At 48.0% G+C, this 22,585-nt stretch overlaps 1 protein-coding gene across 1 annotated transcript in view; it reads right to left on the minus strand.

Annotated features, from left to right (window-relative positions):
• Window positions 1-4,740: 4,740 nt before the first annotated feature.
• Window positions 4,741-22,585, minus strand: part of TNFRSF8 (TNF receptor superfamily member 8) — a 38,800-nt gene continuing 20,955 nt past the window's right edge. Inside the window, exons 3-11 of the mRNA XM_065421136.1 lie at window positions 20,713-20,838; window positions 19,404-19,559; window positions 19,191-19,284; window positions 17,855-18,213; window positions 17,344-17,466; window positions 16,834-16,884; window positions 13,809-13,834; window positions 10,145-10,358; window positions 4,741-4,988 (exon numbers count right to left, since the gene is read on the minus strand). Coding sequence (XP_065277208.1) covers window positions 4,741-4,988; window positions 10,145-10,358; window positions 13,809-13,834; window positions 16,834-16,884; window positions 17,344-17,466; window positions 17,855-18,213; window positions 19,191-19,284; window positions 19,404-19,559; window positions 20,713-20,838 — 1,397 coding nt within the window. The remainder of the gene's footprint in view (window positions 4,989-10,144; window positions 10,359-13,808; window positions 13,835-16,833; window positions 16,885-17,343; window positions 17,467-17,854; window positions 18,214-19,190; window positions 19,285-19,403; window positions 19,560-20,712; window positions 20,839-22,585) is intronic.

The raw sequence follows: 22,585 nt of genomic DNA on the forward strand, positions 1-22,585 counted from the left end.
AGGCCCTGGTGAATGCGATACACTCGGCATACCAAAGCGAATAAGTGTGCAAACCCCTACTAAGATCAACTAAGACAGGACTTAAACCAAATTTTTTGGGCCTGATCCAAAGCCGAGTGCAGTCAATAGAAAGAGACTCAGTGACTGCAGTGGCCTTGGTCCTTTCTCCATCTCACCCTAATTAAAATAAACCATAGCATGAACCCAGGGCCAGCCTCACTCTCTTTGTCCCGCTCCTCAGTTCTGCTCCATTTTTTCTTAGGCACACACACAGGTTTGAACTTGGGGGTTGTTTGGGGGAGGAAATAAGTAATTTCCCTCAATCTAATATCTCAGCCCTTGTGAAGAAGATGATTGTGATGTCCGAAATTTACCTTTACCCCCTCCAGTCACAACGCTATAGATATATTTTATACATTACCTCTGGTGCACGCAATACATTTTAGCACAAGATCTCTATGGATATATCTGCTCTTCTGTTCTAATTAGAAAGGGGAACTTTCCATTCTGAGCCTGAATTGAATTTACACTGAAGTTTATTGACACCCAGATGAAAGCTTCTTGAAAGCTTCTGCCCAAATGGTGTAAATAAGCCTTAATGGCAGAGGTGAAAGTAAGCCGGCATGCTGTGCCGGACCGGACCGGCTTCCCCAGGCCGGCGATTTAAAGGGCCTGGGGCTCCCCGCAGCGGCCGGAGCCCCCGGGCCCTTTAAATTGCCACCAGAGTCCCGCTGCCAGAGCCCCTGGGTGGCGGAGGCGGCGATTTAAAGGGCCCTTTAAATCACCACCAGAGCCCCCGGCTGCCACTGCTACCCCAGGGGCTCTGGCAGCAGGGCTCAGGCGGGGATTTAAAGGGCCTGGGGTTCCGGCCACTGCTGGGATTTAAAGGGGCGGTAGCGGCGGTCAAAGCCCCGGGCCCTTTAAATCTCCACCAGAGCCCCAAGCCCCGGGGTAGCGGCGGCAACCAGAAGCTCCTGGCTGTCCGTCAGCAATTTAAAGGGCCCGGGGCTCCCCTGCGGCCGGGAGCCCCCGGCCCTTTAAATCACCACTGGAGCCCTGGGCTGCTGCCATTACCCCGGGGGCTCCAGCAGCAAGGCTCAGGCAGCGATTTAAAGGGCTTGGGGCTCCACTGCGGTAGTGGCAGCTGGAGCCCCGGGCCCTTTAAATGGCCCCCTATCCCCGGGGCTCCCAGTCGCCTCTGCAGCTGGTAGCTCCAGGGGTGATTTAAAGGGCGTGGGGCTCCCTGCCGCTACCACAGCTGGAGCCCTGGGCCCTTTAAATCAAGACTTAAAGGGCCCAAGGATTTAAAGGCCCCGCCTCTTCCGGTTGAGGCCCCGCCCCCTGCTCAGGACTCCGGAGTAACGGTAAGTCTTTTAAGTTACATTCATCCCTGCTTAATGGGAATGAGAATCAGACCCTTTGGATGTGAATTGCATTCCCTGGTGATGAGGGATCCTGCAGCTGCCAAACTGCTGTCTTAAAGGTTAAAATTGTTTGGTCTTTGAAACAGGAAAAAATAAAAAAAAATAAAAAAACCTTTCCATTTTCCTGGGACCCATCTGATTCTTTAACACTTGCTTAATTACAGGGCACTTTATACAAACTTTCATCAAGAATATCAAAAAGAAAAGTGTGCCCACAGGCTAAACCACATTTAATTTTTTCATTACAAAAGTTAGCAAAATTGTCATTTTAACTAACTACACTAGATCTAGCAAGAAAATGCATTTAATCCCCCTTGAAAAAATGATTGTATTAACCAGATTAACATATGCACAGGGCACACCCCTCTATAACTAATTCCATTATTGTGGAAAAGCCTTACAATCACAGTCACATGAGCACTGTTATTCAGAACCGCGTCGGTGTTCATAGCTGAAAGAAGAGTCATTTCTCCATAACCCATGCTGAGCCCTGGGAAACGAGGCACCCGTGGTTAAAATGAAGAAAGTCTGGGCAAATTTGTCCTCTGTGGTTTCACTTCCTTCTTGCATCTTCGTTTAACGACAATATTTGGTGAACTGGCCTTCTGCTGCACACTATCAAGAAGTTTTAGCGAGAAATGTTATTTCGATTTGCTTCCGTCTTCACCACCATGTGCAACTTCCACTGAAGACGAGCACTAAGAACAGTAGAGACCCAGACGGTTGCCTTTTGGTTTTAGGAGCAGCATGTCTTCTGCATGTAACAAACAAGTACAACAGAGAAGGCCCACACCAGAGGTTTCTTTAACTTTGCAGAGGAGCCGAAGACACGTGCAGCAGCAATAGCAACTGGTGTCGAGCAGCTCAGAAGCTTTATGGAGAGGAAAGGAGAATTCAAGAAGGAATATGTGAAGGAGCTGCCCATGTTTGGACCTAGCGCCATTCTGCAAATGAATTAGAGGCAGCAAGTCGGGATGGTGGGATTCTCCAGCTTGCTCTGCCTTACTGCGTCCTCAGAAAGTCACACTCTCTGTGCCTCTGGTCCCAACCATAACATAGTTCTTCTCTCCATCACATGGGTCGCGCGAGGCTTAACCAATGTTTGTAAAGTGCACTGAGTCTCAGATAAAAGGCAGGTTGAACACTAACATGAGGACAGTGCTTAATTTGTAATGAAAGAGGTAACTGACAGGGCAAACCCAGAGGTGACAGGGCTGTGAACTGCCAAGCCCAGAGGTGTCGGGGCTGTGAACTGCCAAACCCAGAGGTGTCGGGGCTCAGCCCTGGCACAGATTAAGCCCTGCATAAGGAAATACTTCTCCACGCAATGCACAGTCAGCCTGGGGAATGTATTGTGGGGGGATACTTTTGGCTTTCACAACATAACTGGGTAAGTTCATGGGGGATAGGTCCATCAATGGTTATTAGTCAAGATGATCAGGGATGCAACCCCAACCTTCGCGTATCCCTAAACCTCCAACTTCCAGAAGCTGGGACTGGTTGACAGGGGATGGATCACTTGAAATTACCCTGTTCTGTTCATTCCCTCTGAAGCATCTGGCACTGGCCACTGTCAGAGACAGGATACTGGGCTAGCTGGACCATTAGTCTGATGCAGTATGACCGTTCTTATGAATGCATTAGAGAAGCACAATTATCCGTTACTGTATTCTGTCCAATACAAAAACTACTGAGCCGGTAGTAATTCCGTGGTTCCTCTTTTTTTTTTTTTTTTTGTGTTAAACCTATCAAGAAACACTTTGTCATGTAACTCATTTTCCATAATCATGTGAAAGCGCGGTCAGCACTGATGCATTACATTTACAGTTATAGACCTAGCAGCATGAGAGGTTAGCATCTTGCGTAATTTGATCACAAAACTTGAGAGGTTTTTTTAAAAAATAATATGTAAATAAGCACTTCCCAGATCATCACCTGCACTTCTTCCAAACACAGCAGAAACTGACATGGTTTTAGGAAACCAGCAATGTGGCATTTAAAAAAAAATAAAAAAAATCTTTGTTTGTTTTGGAAAACCTTTTGTTTTCCTTATACAACCATATCCATATTAGCCAGGCCTGCTTAATTCAGACTCGGAGGCAAAGTTCACTTTCAGTACAACATCTAAATATTCAAAACCCTTTGGCTTGTACTGGAGAAAGCCATGATGTAGTAGCACTGCCAATCCCAAACATCAAAACCCTGGAGTCTGAATTGAAAGAAACGTGGACCCCTTTTTTAGATACATTTGGATAAAACACATGTAGAGAGGTCTCAAAGAATGCCAGACCTCCATTCTCTTTTCCCCTCCCTCTTGGACTCCTCTTCCCTCTTCTCCCTATTCATGTATGTCTTCTCCTATTTTATTTCTAGCATGTTATGTCTATCTAGTAGTGCCTGGTTTTGTATTGTCCGGTCTTGCAGCTTTGACAGGTTCTGAAACAGCATAATTGCATTGGAGATCCCATGAAGCATGCAGTATTGGGAAATATATACAAGCTGTAAGTCATTTACCTTTTTGTACTTTTCATTGTCTGTTTTCTTTATCAAAATCAAAAAGTAAATCACGGAAGTCCACCTTGAGTCCAGCTTCAAACTATTCATGAGATTGGCTTTAAAAAAAAACATATCTTGAATAAATGTTGGGTTTGTTTTATTTACACTCTAGTATCTGTGCCTCGAGGGCACACTTAGGTCATGTTTCCAAGCTTTTCTCCACTACCGTCAGGGCTAGAAAATAAAAAAAAAAAAAAAAAAAAAAGTGAGCTGAGATTCCCATGACTCCAGGAGCTGGGACTTTCAGAAAAAAAAATGTTGTGAGAATAGCAATAAAATCCCAGGAGTTGGCAACAATGATAGGAACAACACAACTACAGATAGATGATTCAGAGATAGGCCCCAATCTTCAGTCTTTGGATCCCGACTTGAATTTTCACAATGGATTTATATCATTCAGTTATGAAGATGGGGCAACTGTGGGGTTTGGATCAGGATCCAAAAGTCCTCAGAGTTTTGGAGTGTTCAAACGTGGGGTTTTGATTCAGTCCCATCTGTAACTGGATGTGAGGAGGAGAAGTGGAGAGAAATATTTGATGTGATCCATAAGTGTAAATCCTTCTTGTTACTATTGACGATTCTCTTGTTTCCTGGATGAAATCAATTCTATGACACCTTGTACCAAAGTGCTCCCATGACCCCCAACCATCCTTCCAGCATCTGAGACAATAAGGCATTCATGGCTCCCCAATGCACTGGATATCACTAGCACAATTGGCATCTGTGTAGCTTTAGTCTTCAAGAGCTTCTCTGCAAGACATCACTTCTCAGTGGCAGTGGTAGGGTGATGAAATTCCTTGCCCTCCTCCTCCACCGGAATCATTACATCACTTCCTGGAAACGATTCTGTCTCCTGCTGCGGATAATGCATTGCAAGTTCGTTTTCCTCCATGTTTTCTTGAGCCTTAGCATCATTTTCACATCCTCTAACCGCGCAGTTCTTGCTGACGGGCACTTCCGAAATGGACCCCACAATCACAGTGTCGGCTTTCATTATGTATATTTTGTCTGCGGAAGGAAGCAGATGGGAATCAGTCCTGAGCATTACAAATGATCATTTCTGGTGCTAGCCAGAGACTGTTCTCTCTGTTGCAACGCTTGGATGCCTATCTGAGGTTTCCCAAAGTTCAGAGGTGTGCAGATCTGGCCCATCTAGACCATAATTCCCCTCTATAATTAATGGTTAAGCCATGCTGGCCTTTGGTATGTGCCCCACTAGTTATGAATAGTAAGTCTTGGATATTCACAAGGCACCTTTCATTTGGAATCTAAGTACTGAACACAGAGAATGAAAGAGAGGGCTGTGGAAAGGCCATGTGCAAGAGAGCTGGATATTTCATACTATAACATTTCCAAATTTTTTGGATCATGTAGAAAGTTTTGGGTCAATATTTGTTCGCATCTCCTGCAAATCTCATCTGTGATTACTGAACCACCTTCCCCTCCACCAGCAACATAAACTATGTTTCAAGTTCTTCTCTAACCGAAAGACGTGTTTGCTGCTTAACAATGCTTTTGCAAGGGCCAGAGAAATTAATAACACCAACAAACAGGATGCAAGAGTCTTCTACGACCCCAGGGCATACGCTCTAGGTGGTTTTTTGCTTTAATCTACAGCGACGCCAATAGCGGCATGAAAAGGCTGCCTTTAAGCAAAGTTTTCAGTTGACAGGAAACTCAGATAGCTGTAACAAGAGAGATAATTGAACTCTGTTTTTAGGTCTTGCACAGGAGACTTGGTATCAAGGGTCAGGCAATGCAGGATCAGCTATGCTGGAAAGGGTATTTTAGGACAGATTTGTAGGACATGAACGTAGTGTCCAACATGTTAAACCTGGTCCTGATGGGGAAGGGAATTCAAGGCCTTCATTAGGACTTGAATGGCACACTCCACCCCAGAGGTCACTGCAGTTCAGTGGTGCGGGGGAGGCGGGGGGGTGAGGGCGGGGAGGTGTACCTGGGGATGACAGGCCTTACAGACTTTACATTGTTATCATAGAATCATAGAAGATTAGGGTTGGAAGAGACCACCTCAGGAGGTCATCTAGTCCAACCCCCTGCTCAAAGCAGGACCAACCCCAACTAAATCATCCCAGCCAGGGCTTTGTCAAGCCGGGCCTTAAAAACCTCTAAGGCTGGAGATTCCACCACCTCCCTAGGTAACCCATTCCAGTGCTTCACCACCTTCCTAGTGAAATAGTGTTTCCTAATATCCAAACTAGATCTCCCCCACTGCAACTTGAGACCATTGCTCCTTGTTCTGTCATCTGCCACCACTGAGAACAGCCGAGCTCCATCCTCTTTGGAACCCCCCTTCAGGTAGTTGAAGGCTGCTATCAAATCCCCCCTCACTCTTCTCTTCTGCAGACTAAACTAGCCCAGTTCCCTCAGCATCTTCTCGTAAGTCATGTGCCCCAGCCCCCTGATCATTTTCATTGCCCTCTGCTGGACTCTCTCCAATTTGTCCACATCCTTTCTGTAGTGGGAGGCCCAAAACTGGACGCAATACTCCAGATGTGGCCTCACCAGTGCCAAATAGAGGGGAGTACAACACTTCATAATTATCCAATATGCACCCAGTCCAAAACACAGAAAAGCCCATCTTCGTGCAGCTCTTTTCTGTGAATGAGTAGACGAGTTGAGTATGGGAAAGGGAAGCTGCATTTCAACCCGTCCATCTGCCATTAGCCTTCTTGGCAACAAGGGCACACTGCTGACTCATATCCAGCTTCTCATCCTGGCTCTATGATGAAACTTCACAACGCTGCTGCTACCAATGTCCCTCAAGTCAGTATGTTTGTAACTCGGGAACAATTAACAGGCATCAGAGGGGTAGCCGTGTTAGTCTGAATCTGTAAAAAGCAACAGAGGGTCCTGTGGCACCTTTAAGACTAACAGAAGTATTGGGAGCATAAGCTTTCGTGGGTAAGAACCTCACTTCTTCAGATGCAAGTAATGGAAATTTCCAGAGGCAGGTGTAAATCAGTATGGAGATAACGAGGTTAGTTCAATCAGGGAGGGTGAGGTGCTCTGCTAGCAGTTGAGGTGTGAACACCAAGGGAGGAGAAACTGCTTCTGTAGTTGGATAGCCATTCACAGTCTTTGTTTAATCCTGATCTGATGGTGTCAAATTTGCAAATGAACTGGAGCTCAGCAGTTTCTCTTTGGAGTCTGGTCCTGAAGTTTTTTTGCTGTAAGATGGCTACCTTTACATCTGCTATTGTGTGGCCAGGGAGGTTGAAGTGTTCTCCTACAGGTTTTTGTATATTGCCATTCCTGATATCTGACTTGTGTCCATTTATCCTCTTGCGTAGTGACTGTCCAGTTTGGCCAATGTACATAGCAGAGGGGCATTGCTGGCACATGTGTGGTGCGGTGTGTGGTTGCTGGTGAGAATATGCTTAAGGTTGGCGGGTTGTCTGTGGGCAAGGACTGGCCTGCCTCCCAAGGTCTGTGAAAGTGAGGGATCATTGTCCAGGATGGGTTATAGATCACTGATGATGCGTTGGAGAGGTTTAAGCTGAGGACTGTAGGTGATGGCCAGTGGAGTTCTGTTGGTTTCTTTTTTGGGCCTGTCTTGTAGCAGGAGGTTTCTGGGTACACGTCTGGCTCTGTTGATTTGTTTCTTTATTTCCTTGTGTGGGTATTGTAGTTTTGAGAATGCTTGGTGAAGATCTTGTAGGTGTTGGTCTCTGTCTGAGGGGTTGGAGCAGATGCGGTTGTACCTCAGCGCTTGGCTGTAGACGATGGATCGTGTGGTGTGTCCGGGGTAGAAGCTGGAGACAACCTTAAGCATATTCTCACCAGCAACCACACACCGCACCATAACAACTCTAACTCAGGAACCAACCCATTCAACAAACCTCAATGCCAACTCTGCCCACATATCTACACCAGCAACACCATCACAGGACCTAACCAGATCAGCTACAACATCACCGGCTCATTCACCTGCATGTCCACCAATGTTATATATGCCATCATGTGCCAGCAATGCCCCTCTGCTATGTACATTGGCCAAACTGGACAGTCACTACGCAAGAGGATAAATGGACACAAGTCAGATATCAGGAATGGCAATATACAAAAACCTGTAGGAGAACACTTCAACCTCCCTGGCCACACAATAGCAGATGTAAAGGTAGCCATCTTACAGCAAAAAAACTTCAGGACCAGACTCCAAAGAGAAACTGCTGAGCTCCAGTTCATTTGCAAATTTGACACCATCAGATCAGGATTAAACAAAGACTGTGAATGGCTATCCAACTACAGAAGCAGTTTCTCCTCCCTTGGTGTTCACACCTCAACTGCTAGCAGAGCACCTCACCCTCCCTGATTGAACTAACCTCGTTATCTCCATACTGATTTATACCTGCCTCTGGAAATTTCCATTACTTGCATCTGAAGAAGTGAGGTTCTTACCCACGAAAGCTTATGCTCCCAATACTTCTGTTAGTCTTAAAGGTGCCACAGGACCCTCTGTTGCAATTAACAGGCAAACATTCCAGCACATCTTACTGATGCAAAGGTCCTTTTCTGCAGAAGTTACAAGTGCATCACTCACAGGGTGGGAAGGTTCTGGTGCATTTGCAGGACCTATGAAAGGCACTTAGTTCCAAAAGGTCAGCACTAACAAGGACAGGGTATCTTAGATTGGGAGCTGACTTCCATGGAATACCGTACCATGACCTGGCACCAAGATGCTACTGGAATAAGTGAGTTATGTAAACTAGGCCAGGCAGCCAAGTTCTCTGGGGAATGTTAATTCAGAGCTGTTTGCAGAACTCTGACAGGATGCCATGACGTCCAAACATACTATCAGTTTGAAAACTGGCACACAACAGGCCTGCATTTTAATGATAACCTTTCCTGGTGGAGTACAGTATAGGAGCTTTGTTCCAAAAACCATATTGCCGTGAACACACAGTGCCCTCTAATCAACATCACTTAAAAGTGTTTCTCAGCATTTGCACCGGGCATGAAGAGAGCATGGATTGCATACAATACAGCAGTGGTTCTCAACCAGGGGTATGCAGAGGTCTGCCAGGGCAGCGGTACATCAACTCCTCCAGATATTCACCTAGTTTTACAACAGGCTACATAAAAAGCACTAGTGAAGTCAGTACAAACTAAAATTTCATACAGACAATGTCTTGTTTATACTGCTCTATATATTATACAATGAAATATAAGTACAATATATATATTCCAATTGATCTATTTTATAATTATATGGTAAAAATGAGAAAGTCAGCAAATTTTCAGTAAGAATGTGCTGTGACATTTTTATGTCCGATTTTGTAAGCAAGTGGTTTTTAAGTGAGGTGAAACTTGGGGGTATGCAAGACAATCAGCCTCTTGAAAGGGGTACAGTAGTAGGGAAAGGTTGAGAGCCACTGCAATACAGAACCTGCAGCACCCCACATCTCCTCACTTTGCATATTATCTGACAGCCAGGCTTTGAAATGACCCCGGTCACTAATAAAGACCCTTCCTCATTACACATGTGGTTAAACAGATAAAGGGAAGCTCTCAAACCAAATCATTTCGTAACATCAAACTCAAATCTGCGCACTCGTCTGTCTCCCTGTAATTGAGAACAAGTTCCAAATCTGCCTAGGTCCAGTGGAGTTCTGCAAATTTATACCAGCAGAGGATCTGCACCATCACTCAAGATTTTCTGCAGAGAGGAGGCCCTCAAATGCATCTTCCCCTCCAGCCTCATTGCAGAAACTGCCTGTGAAACATCCCACTGGGAAAAATAGGACCATGATTTAAAAACAGTTTGCCAGTCTGGAGAAGAGTCGCGATAAATATTTTAAAAAATATATATTCAGTCATTAACTCTTCACCCACTGTATTGCTTAATCCCACCCTGGGCATGCCCCCAGCTGCACAGGAAATGGCCTTTGCTTATTTTCCCCTTTGCTCCATCTCAGCAGCTCTTGATTTCCTTTTAAGCAGTTTTCTTTGGCAGCAGTCACTCTCGGTCAGGATTCTGTGCTGCTTGGTTGACTGTTCGAGGAAACGTTTGGCACCAAAGTCATGCAACTGACAGTAAATGAAAACTTTAAAAAGCTGCTAGTTAATGATACAAATGGGCTGAATTCCTTCCCACCTCCCCGACACACACACAGTATCCTGCAAAGGCGTACGAGACTCACCGATTCGGTTATTAGTGTGGTCCCTCACTCGGGAATCAGCAGGGTAGTCTGTGGCATTCCCCGTGCTCTGGATCGTCTCAGCCAGGCTTGAGTCAGGACTGGGATTTTTTTCTGAGCTGGAGACCAAGTTGTTGTTGGTTTCCACAACGGGGATTCTGTTTAACAACTCCCTCTCTTCTGACTCTTTGTCAGCTTTCAGCATACTGAACCTCTTCTGTCGACATAAAGAGGAGATGAACAGGGCAGTGAACCTACGGCTCACATAACAAGAAGCAAAACAGGGAGGGACTGCAGTAGTTTTGGAAGCCACCACATCCCTCTGAATCCGTGAGAATAATAGTCGTATTTACAGAATACCTTCCATCTGTTGAGGCAAATTTTCAAGAGAGCTTAAATGACTTCAGAGCTTAGGTTCCTTTGAATTAGGCTCCTAAGTCCCTTAGGGCCAGATTTACAAAGATACGTAGGTGACTAAAGATGCTGATAGGTGTCTACCGGGATTTATAAAGTGCCTAAGCAGGTTTGGCTCCTATCTGCAACTTTAGGCCCTAAATATCTTTGTATGTTGGGAACCTAGCTGCTTTCGAAAATTTTACTCCGTCTTAAAGCACTTGAAATACAGCAATGACTTAAGTCTCATAGCACTCCCCATCTGATCGAGGGGTAAACTGAAGCAGAGAGCAGTCAAATGACTTGTCCAAGGTCACAAACTGAAAAAGTGAGCGTCTTTGGCAGAGCCAGTGATAGAACCGAAGTTCCCAGGCCTGTCCCATAAACACAGACCATCTGTCCTACAGAAATTGGATACAATGAACTTTGTGACATGAGACCTTAAATAGATCCTGCCTGCTCTGCATGACACAATCAGCAATGGGGATATATCACTGAGAACTGGCCTCCAGAGGACTGAAGTTATCATTGGCCTCCACCGGCTTGGCCTTTTTGGTCACGTTGCCGGACTCAGAGACAAAGTCCCTGAACATTGAACTCTGAAGATTGACTATGAGGTCAGGAGGGTCACTGCCCGGTCACGGACTGGTGGTGGTCATGTGGTCGCCCGCGATTAACCTGGCTGCAGCAGATCAGTAATGATCCTGGGGAGTTACTAGATACCGTACACTGCGGTCATGGACATTCAGCGCTCCGGACCTCCGCTGTCTAAGCATATGGAGGTTGCTGCTCTGCATAGTCCGATGGCATTTTCATAGAAGTAGCATCCACGGCCAAGATTGTCCTCTCCCCACCTGTAGTACTGCACGCTGTGCACCAGCAGTTGCTATCCTGTATCCTAGCGGTAGCTGCACTTCAGCGGTGGAGTATAGAGTTTCCAAAGCTCTAGGGCAGCAGTTCTCAAACTTCATTGCACCGTGACCCCCTTCTAACAACGAAAATTACTACATGACCCTAGGATGGGGGACCAAAGCCTGAGCCTGCCCGAGCCCCACCACCCTTGGCAGCGGGGGGCCTGTAACCTGGGCCCCGGCACCCAGGGCTGAAACTGAAACCTGAGCCCTGCCACTCAGGGCTGAAACCCTCGGGCTTTCGCTTTAGCCCTGGGCCCTAGCAAGTCTAATGCCAGCCATGGTGACCCCATTAAAATGGGGTCGCAACCCACAGTTTGAGATCCCCTGCTCTAGGGGAGTGTTGTATGTGTAATGAACAGAAATCCCAGGGAGAAGAACTTTGTTTTAATGGATGTATTCAGGCAGAACTTAGAATCATAGACTATCAGGGTTGGAAGGGACCTCAGGAGATCATCTAGTCCAACCCCCTGCTCAAAGCAGGACCAATTCCCTACTAAATCATCCCAACCAGGGCTTTGTCAAGCCTGACCTTAAAAACCTCTAAGGATGGAGAGTCCACCACCTCCTTAGGTAACCCATTCCAGTGCTTCACCACCCTCCTAGTGAAAAAGTTTTTCCTAATATCCAACCTAAACCTCCCCCACTGCAATTTGAGACCATTACTCCTTGTTCTGTCATCACAAGCATCACAACTTCAAGCTGGATTGGTGTTAAAACTGTTCTCACTCTGTATTTAGCAGTGAGCTAAGCAAATAGCACAGCGTGAAATTAGGTAGCGCTGGGTGATCAAGGGGCAATGAATTTAAAGGAAAACAGATGCATGTAAATTTCCCCTGATTTCTTGCAAGTTCTTGCCCTCTTGTGGAAGGTCAAGCAAGCACAGGATTTGAATTGGCGTTATAGAACTTCAGCGCAGAGTCACTGCACTCCTGTCTCAGAAGAGCTCCCCCTCAGGGCTTAATGATTATTTATTTAAAGGGGAAACTAAGATCCAATTAACCAAAGCTATAGCTTTCCTGTCACAGAGCCAAATTCTGCTAATGGTTCCTAGCTCTGCTGCCGTTTGCACACGATTAGATCAGCAAAAACCGAGCAAGGGGTTTCAAGTGTGAAGTTCCCAGCACTTGGCACACGTCTGACTCATTTTCTACGAAAAAGTACGAAAGGAAGCTTCCTGAGCAGCTGGTAGTGAAATATTGAAATGATGGTAGAAGTTTGTAAAACCAGGTTTCTTTACAATTGGAGATTTAAAAACATTTTTTACAGGTGAAATGAAATGCTTTTAAAAATACAGAGTTCAGTTGAAAGACCTACCTCACTAGCACGGCATCCATGTAGGCGTCAAAGATTACAAACAAAGACATTTAAAACAAAAGACATGAACTTCCATGGAGCCCTGACAATTGACTGCAGCTCAGGATCTGTCCTCTAATGTTACTGTGTTTATTTATGTTTGATTTGTTCATCTCCAGCCCGGGAAATTCTTACTTTATCATTACCATTGTTTTGTATTAACTGGGAATATCCCTGCACCGTGGATGGGGGTAATTATTTCCAGAGGGTCATGTTGGCTAACCAGCTTTAATCTGTGTCGTTATACCAGGCCTGGCACACCCAGCAAACAATATCCTCCTAACACCCGTTTTAGGACAAGCACTCTTGCCCACACCTGCAGAGAAGGAAAGGGGGCACCAGAGAGGGCTCAATCCCAATGACTTCATTGGGGGTGACAAGTGGAGATGGGACAAAACTGCCAAGTTCAGATCCAAACTGCTCCCAAAAGATCAGGCATTTTCGCCTCTGCGATTTTGGTTCCTGCCCCAATCTAATGACAACGGGGTCATAGCCTGCACGCCCCACTAAAGCAAAACTCCCATTAGCAGCATGACATTGATGGGAATTTTGCCAGCGGAAGGATTCCAAGATCAGGCCCCAGATAACAAGTACGGATACATCCCCCACGTGCACGTTCATCAGAGGTTACAACGGAAAGGGGCAAACTGAAGGGCAGGTTTACACTTAAAACGCTTTGGTGAAGATGCTGATGGGAGAGCGTCTCCTGTCGGTGGAGTTAATCCACCTCTGCAAGAGGGAGTAGCCAAATTGATGGGAGAAGCTCTCTTGCCAACATAGCACTGTCTACACCAGGAGTTAGGTTGGTAAACTACATCGCTCAAGGGTGAGGATTTTTCACACCCCTGAGTGACGTAGTTACACAGATATAAGTCTGTAGTGTAGACCTGGGCTGAAAAGGTTGTCACTGATGGTTTAAAAGGACATATAAAATACCACTAATTATTTTTACTCCTTTTGGAGAAAACAGGAGTGATTTGGGGGGGGGGGGTCTATTTCATACTTACTGCACAGTTCTTCATCAGATCAGAACCTACAATGAGAAGAGGGGGGGGGGGAAACATATCATGGGTAAGTTTATATTAGTTTAACAATCCCAAGAAGACTATCAATGTCTCATCTTGTATTTGTACAGCACCCTTCACCCTGATGGATTTTAAGTTATTTTACAAACTGAAGTACCCTTTGCATTCCTTCCCTACCACTAAAATGCAGACACATTTGGAGTGAATGCAGCTGAGTAGTAAAGAACCCCCCCATATTCAATAAAGAATGAACCATGCACGGCAGATTTTAGTCACGCTGATTAATGCCCTGCTGAATGCATTTAGATATGAAGGCACCGAGAAGGGAAGAAAAGCCAGAGAGAACAGACTATTCGATTGAAATCGCAAGGGGAGGTTAGCTGGGCAAAATGTAATTGTGAGGCTGGCAGGCCACATGGCAGTTCTTACCCAGGCTGCAGGCATTGGCTAAGAGCTGACAACCTCATAGCTGGAGACCAGACCAGGTCAACTGTACATTAGTTTTGCTCAAAATAGGTATTAGTCTTATAAGAATGTATTTAGTGTTTAGATTTTATGAAATGCTTGTAAACTGCTGCCTGCATTAATCTCACTTGTAATGTCTGTATTCCAGGCTATAAAAAAATATGTAAGTTGTGCTTTGCCCTGAACTTGTGAACTCAAGCATGGGAACCATCCCCCACTCCCTCTGCCCATCCAGAAGGACTATCAAAGTCAGATGGGCCATCAAGAATCATTGCAATACAAAGGACTGGTTAATGGCCCTGTCCATCTGGGAAATGCTTTGTGCAAGGAAGCTCCTCCTGTGGGCTTGGAAGCTGAATGAAGGAAATAAACAAAGCCACAGGAAACAGTTCCATCTTTTTGGCTGTTTGCCCTCTGAAGTGCCAGAGACTCGAAGGGCAGGTCTACATTTGCCATTTAAAGCGGAAAAAGTCCCTTTTCTGCGCAAAGACCGTGGGAGCGTCTACACTTGCCAATGACTTTTTTGCGGTGAAACTCAGAAGTTTCACCGCAAAAAGAAAACCACCTCCACAAGAGACGTACAGCTCTTACCGGTGCTGCTTTTGCGGTGATGTACAAGTGAAGACACGTTCTTCCTGTTTACAGAGCTTTTAGCCTCCGCAGGATATCCCACAGTGCCTAGGTGGCCACTCTGGCCAGCAGCTCTGCTGCTCCGACACCAGGTAAACAGACATCCGCCCCTCCCCCTGTAAAGCCCCAGGAACTTTGAAACTCCCCTTCCTGGTTTTTTGGCAAGCGCTCACTTATCCTCTGGCCAGGTGACGCTGGCTGCTCCATGGAGCAAACATTCCCCTGCTTGGAGCAATGCTGAGCTACTGGAGCTGATCAGTGTTTGGGGAGAGGAGGCTGTGCAGGGACCCAGGATGCCCCGCGATCACCCCCCGCCCTTCCCACAAGACCTATCATGAGAATGGAGAGAGCTGCACTGTGGGATAGCTGCCCTCAGTGTGTGGCTCTCATTGGCGATGGAAGTGCTGCAAATGTAAACGCTCTCTGACGCCGGTGGAAGTGAGAACACAAACCAGCGCTTTTCTTTCACCGGTTCACTATCACTGGTGAAACTTAGGCTAGGTCTACACTACCCGCCTGAATCGGCGGGTAGAAATCGACCTCTCGGGGATCGATTTATCGCGTCCCGTTGGGATGCGACAATCGATCCCCGAATCGACGCTCTTACTCCACCAGCGAAGGTGGGAGTAAGAGCCGTCGACGGGAAGCCGCGGAGGTCGATTTTGCCACCGTCCCTACAGCGGGGTAAGTCGGCTGCGATACGTCGAATTCAGCTACGCTATTCGCGTAGCTGAATTTGCGTATCTTAAATCGACCCCCCCCCGTAGTGAAGACGTAGCCTGACAGCGCAAACACTCTGCAAGTAGCCTAAATTGAAGCCAGAGATCCCCAAGGGCTGCCTCCTGGGTCTGCCCTGAAAGACACTTGGAATGGACCGATCACTACAACTCTGTCACTCTTATGATTTAGATGGTAACTCATTCATGTTTTAACCCTGTAAATAACTCTCTGGTTCCTTTTTCCTAGTTAATAAACCTTTAGCTAGTTTATTACAGGATTGGCTACAGGCGTTGTCGTTGGTGCAAGATCTAGGTGCTAACTGATCTGGGGGTAAGTGACTGGTCTCTTGGGACTGGAAGTAACCTGAATGTGGTGTGATTTTTTGGGGGGTAAGTGATCATTTATCACAAAAGTCTAGTTTGTCTGGATTTCAAAACAGACTGCAGAGTCTAAGGGGACTGTCTGTGACTCCGTGGTAAGGCTAGCATGGTGATCAAGGAGTTTGCATTTCTTACTGGCTTGGTGAAATCCACTTCTAGAACCAGGAGCGTTGGAAGTACCCTAAAAGCGTGGGAAGGGGGCGCCCCACAGGCACCCGAACCATGGGCACGCCCCCCGCGCCGCCCCTTCCCCCAAGGCCTCGCCCTCTGCTCGCTCCTCTTCGCCCCTCCCCCCGCCACTCGCCCTTACTGCAGGTAATAAGTGGGAGGGCCCTGGCCACCTGCCCCTCCCCGATCCGGAGCCCCTGTCTAGAATACACCACCAGTTTGGGGTGTCTGCCCTGTTGAGCCACTCCAGCCAACATGACAGTAATGACTCAGGCTGGGGCTTGGTTAGGGTACTGTGGTTAATGCCCTCTCTACTTTTGTAACACAAGCCACAAGGCCTTCAGGTCAGGCACTGTGGTTTTAAGTTTCATCTAAGAAACGGCACACCTCCAGCAGCACTGGGCCCCACTTACTACGCAAGGGCATCGATTCAGGTGGAAGAGCGCCATCTGTTGCACCGTTTTAATAGTGCTGGAGCGAGCAATGCAATGCGTTTTCCCTGGCACCTGTCATATAAGTCTAATAATGTAAAAACGTGACTCAGTAACAGTTGTCCTAATTAACACAAAAATGGATTGAAATTCAGCTAGAAAATCTTCCGCGATAGACCAGAAAGATGGCTCAGGCCTCTATCAGTCACCTACCCTGACTTGAAGATTTGAGTCTACATGTAGTGACTGGATACAGATCAAGAGCTGAGAAAATAAAAAGACACCATGTTCAGCACCAAAGTAGATCTGGGACATATGAAGGACGAGATCTGATCATTACCAACGAAGATTACCCTTCCCCTCTCTCCGCTTGGGGCTATACCAGCTAACACACAAATGACCCCAGACGACACCGTTCTGTGCCGAGGAGAGACATTTTGTTACCATTTCTCCCACAGCCTCTGAGAAACTCCCCACGCAGCCTGTGTTTCGTGGCAGCACCATCTCTTTCTTCCTCCATTAACTGCTTATAGGATTCTAACGTTGAAAACCCGGAGGTCAGGATCTGCCTGGACCCCACACCCTGCCCTGCCTGCTCCCAGGGGCCGGTCGCTCTCCCCTTCTTCCCAACACATGCAGCAGCCACCCAAACCTTTGCGAGAACAGGTGACACTACCAGCATGCTACGGGTTAATGAACAGCTAGAGGGCTCATGAAACTCACTCTTCCCATTGGGGGTGAAGATGCGCCTCTTGCAAGCCTTCCTTTGCCAAACCGCCAGCATACCAGCGAGAAGCACCATGCTGCAAAGAACCACCGCACCCCAGGGAACAAAGCTCCCATCACCTGCAACACAGAGCGGGCAGAGGGGGTATCGTTCATGAAGCTGGGATTTTTTTTAAGAAAAGGTATGGGGGGGTCCACCGGCAGTATGAGAGAGAAAGACGTTCCCACGCCAGAACACGCACGCAGACCCAAGCCCGCCTTAAATTAAATAAATTTTAAATTAATGGAGATATTCTATCTCCTAGAACTGAAAGGGACCTTGAAAGGTCATTGAGTCCAGCCCCATGCATTCACTAGCAGGACCAAGTACTGATTTTGCCCCAGATCCCTAAGTGGCCCCCTCAGGGATTGAACTCACAACCCTGGGTTTAGCAGGCCAATGCTCAAACTACTGAGCTATCCCTCCCCCATGTGCTGCACTCACCACGTGCGTTATCAGTGCTGTCACCTGTCTTGGCAGTCTTTTTTGTAGCTATATCTGAGGTAGGAGAAGTGCCAGCTGCGTGTTTTGTATCCGATCCACCGACGGTTCCCGCAGCGGTCCAGTTGGCATCGCCAGAGGCTGCGTCACTCGTGAGGATGCTTGCGCTGGTCACTGGCTTTGTGGCAGTGTGGGAATGCTGGCCTCCCACGGTTGTTGGCTGCTCGTTCAGGAGCGGCGCTTTTGCCCTGCCGGAATCCTTCGGCTCGTTGCTGAATTTCGCAGACAAAGTGGCGGGTGTGAGGTGGGTGGGAGGTGGGTCTATGCAGACTTGGTCGTGTGTGGAATTTCCGCTGTCCACGGCTACTTTGTTTAGCTTGGCACAGCTGGGAAGGGGAAGGAGAACACGGAGGTTACAGGTCACAGAGTAAAAACGCATGAGGAATCCTTGGGGTAATGGAAGATAGGAGAGAGGTTACCTGAGTGATAACCACCCCCTTGCTCGTTTTTGTGCCATCTGCCCTTAGCCAGAAGCTCATCCCTTCCCATTACTCCTCCCCCTGCCCCACAGGATCTCTTTAAGCCAGATGCAAATCTAACATTCATGTTCAAGTCTAACCCACTCTAGTCAAGAGAGCTCGAGGTTAGAGGCAACAGAGGGTCCTGTGGCACCTTTAAGACTAACAGAAGTATTGGGAGCATAAGCTTTCGTGGGTAAGAACCTCACTTCTTCAGATGCAAGGTTAGAGGGGTTCATTCATCCACACTCAAACCTCCCCACCCCCCCCCCGGCCATGTAATCTTGTGTAAGTAATAAGAGAAATAGGGATGCCCTCAAATCTCTGCTCACTAGCAAAAAGCTGCTCCTTTGTCCCGGGGCTGGATTTGGCTAGTTTGTGCCAGAAAAGCGACAGCTTCCATAATATATGGAGATATACCTATCTCCTAGAGCTGGAAGGGACCTTGAAAGGTCATCGAGTCCAGTCCCCTGCCTTCACTAGCAGGACCAAGTACTGTCCCCTGACAGATTTTTGCCCCTGATCCCTAAATGGCCCCCTCAAGGATTGAACTCACTACCCTGGGTTTAGCAGGCCAATGCTCAAACCACTGAGCTATCCCTCCCCCGCAAAAAAAATGGAATCATAGACTATCAGGGTTGGAAGGGACCTCAGGAAGTCAGCTAGTCCAATCCCCTGCTCAAAGCAGGACCAATCCCCAACTAAAGCCCCAAATTGCCCCCTCAAAGATTGAACCACAGCCCTGGGTTTAGCAGGCCAATGCTCAAACCACTGAGCTATCCCTCCCCCAGCCAGCTCCAGCTCTAGCTCTAGCTCTAGACAGCCGGTCAGAAATCTGGGCTTACTCCGTGTGGGGCTTGCAGAGTTCGGTGCTGGAATGCCGCTCAGAGAAGGTCCCCGAAGGGCATTCTTGGCAGGAGACATCAACTTCTGAGGTGCCTGCAGGAAAGAAAAAAAAAAGTGATCGTCAAGCCATACGCGACAGAGTGAGCCGTGTCGCCAGCACCGCCCCGTGGCCAAAGCCAGAGGAGACTGGCTGGCATGGGTGGGATGCTTACCTCTGACTAGGACTCCAAATCCTGGCTTGCAGACAGTGTGGGAAATGCATCGCGCACAGCTGTTCAGAACGGCAACCTTACAAAACAGCCCTGCTCGGCACTCACACACCCTTCTGGAATTGAAGGAGCAAGGGACTTTCTCCACAAGGTCGTATTCTGAAAGGGGGAGTGAGAGAAAATTAGCGTGGAGGAAATGCAGGGAGAGGAGAAGAGTTGGAAAGGATAATGAGTGTTCTCTTCAGCGACAACTCAAGTCACAAGAGCAGGAGAAGTCTGCGGACCAATGGACTGGAGTCTGATCAACCAAGCAGGGATCAGGCTTGGTCAATAGCTGAATGAGAGACCTCTGGGGAAATCCCAGGTCCCGCAGGAAGTGGCGCTGTGAGGTGGTAGGTGGCATTCCCCTCTCTAAGTACTGAGCCAGCACAGGGGGCCATTCTGCTGCTGGAAATGCCATTCTGAATGAAATGTTATTACTGGGATCCCAACCACTTGTGGGCTGTCAAGAGCTCACTGCACATTTGCAAGATCGGGGTGTTAACTCTCCTGCCTGAGCCAAATTTTAGCTCAGGCAATTGTGTTCCGTCCTCCTAAATTTTCCTGGTAGCTTCTCTTAAACATGCTAGCCTCCCTGTTCTAACCTGGTGGGTAATGTTGTGCATTGTTAAACATCTCTGTGCATCCCCCCAGAGGTAGCTGCAATCCCAGTAAGGCTTGCACTTCAATTCTGCGTCTGCAAAACTCTTTGGGATCCACTGGGGTGAAAAAACACAAGAGATGGGTCCGCACCAGAACCCCAGATCCAGACTTTGGGAGAACCAAGATGCAAATCTGAATTCAGATCCAAGCTCCGTGGTTCGTTCCTCTCTCTAACGTCATGCCATGTGGTGGGACGACTTTTCAAAACTGAACAGAACATCCAAGTCAAGCATTTGGATGCTCAAGTAGGTGCACAAAGTAGAAAAGTAAAATAGCCAGACGTGCACTCTCCAAGAGCCTGATTCAAATTCCACCACTGACCCCAAATGCAGCCTTTGGATGTCCTATTGAGATACCCACCCAAATATACAAATGGGACCAGTTTCACATAATGGGGATACCTTACTGCAGTGCACCTTAACTTGAGAGGCGGCTCTCATCAGCCCTGTGCTGCAGCTGGAGGATCAAGGACTAAGATAAGACAGCTTCCCTTGCCAGTCCAGACAGGTAGTGGAAAGGCAGGAAATCAAGACACAATGAAACTGGCCCAGCTCAAACCCAGAGAAGGTCTCGGCATGATGCAAGTGCAGGGGATAAGCAAAACAGATACCTGGCTTGCACGACACGCAGGCCTCGCAGCGTGGCTTCCCTTGCTCCCTGTTCAGGAAGTGCTCGGGCTCACACTGCCCGCAGTCCCGGTCTGGAACTGTGGGACACTCTTTCCGTTTATGGTAGCCTGAAAGAGAGAAAGCACAATAAGTAAGAAGCCTCTTACCAAGGGCTCTGATAGAAGCAGAGGGAGAGAATCATCCTGTCAAATGCTGTGCCTGCCCGGCAGCGCCCTCTACTGGCCAAGCGTCGCTCAGACGTGCCAAGCCTCAGTTTCCTTTTCAAATAGGCTCTTCTCTTCCAATAATACCCTGGATTATCATCATAAACGGTTCCCATCAAAATAAAGTTCTCAGAGTCCAAATTTCATCCTGCCCAGCCCCTACCTGGCTGGAGTCGTCTTCTACTCCGCTGCAGGCTGCTTTCTGCTCCAGCCCCCGGCTCTTCTCCTTGGAGCTGGGGGTGTTGAGCCTCAGCTAGCTTCTTCCTCCAGCTGGCTCTTTGCCCCAGTCAGTCCTTCACTCTCCCCCTAGGAGCATTCCCCTGCAGATCTCCCCCAGCCACTGGCTCCACTCCTTTTGAGGGAGGATAGAGTGCGTGTGTGTATATATATTTCCCTCCCAGAGCTTGTCCTGATTGGCTGAGAGAGGAGTCCTGCCCCGCCCACTCCACAAAGCTCCTGATCCCAGGCCCTTAAAGAAACAGCAGCCTGGGTTTTCCCCAAGCCTTAACTATCCCCTCTGGGGCCATCTTCCTCTCCCCCAGTACCTAGCTCTGCCTTTCCTGGGTCTTCATCCGCTCTTAAAAAGTCCAAGGACTTAAAGAGACACACCAGAGAACAGGTGTTGACTGACCACTAGTGCTTACTACCCTTTAGGGGACAGTCACCCTGTTATACGGCCGAAGGCTCCTCAGTCCATGCGGTCACCTCCCACACAATACTAGGATGGATCTGCTCTCTGCACCTGTCACCCGGGCTGCAGTAATGCTATTCCAGGGTGCAGAGCTTGGGATCATTGCACAGGGAGGTTACAAATGGGAAGACAGAGGGGGCTGGCAGGTCTGCAGGGAAGTGCCCCACTGCCACGCAGATTCCTCAGACAATTGCTCCTCGCTGGCTCCTTCAGGTCTATGGTAGCAACCCCCAGGGCCGGTGCTCAACGTTTTACTGCCCTAGATATCTGCTTTCCTCTCAACGGCCGCCAGCACCTCTGGGATGCTGGTGCAAACGGGAGCTTGAAGGGGCAGAGATGCGCCCTCAAAAGCTGTGCTGGGGCATGGAAGGAGGCCAAGCAGGGGTGGCTGGGCCAGAGGCACCTCTAAAAGGTCAGTATTCTAAGCAGCTGGGTACGCGGGCTAACAAAGGCCCTGGCTATACCATGGAGATCAGAAGGGCTGCAGAAAGCTTGACCCCAGGAGTTGCTGGGAGGTGGGTAACCACGACCACAGAGGAAGACACAGTGGCAGCAGCAGATGCACAATGAGAAATCCCAGCAGCAGCACGGGAATGGGGCACAGGGTGGGCGAGAAAGAATCCAGGAAAACGGCCCACCTCTTTCTGCATAACGCAACCCTCCGGGCTAACGACTCGGAGGAAAACAACACACTCGCTAAACGTTCTGGCAAGCCCAGCGTGGGCGGTGCAGGTGACAGCATCCGTGCTATATTTAGGTGACTAAATGCCACCAGACAACTCCCAGCTACGTGGCTCCCACCTCCCACTGTCTGAAACCAGTCTCACTAGGGTGGCAACCACTGCGATGCCGGTGCCTGCAACATGGTCCTTTTAAAAAAAATAGCTATTCCCTTTAGCGACCAGCTGTGTCAGGAATTGAGGCTGAAATAATGCACTGCAGAGGGCAGGCGGAGTGTGG

This window comes from Emys orbicularis, chromosome 22 (assembly GCF_028017835.1).
Source record: "Emys orbicularis isolate rEmyOrb1 chromosome 22, rEmyOrb1.hap1, whole genome shotgun sequence".
Lineage (NCBI taxonomy): Eukaryota > Metazoa > Chordata > Testudines > Emydidae > Emys > Emys orbicularis.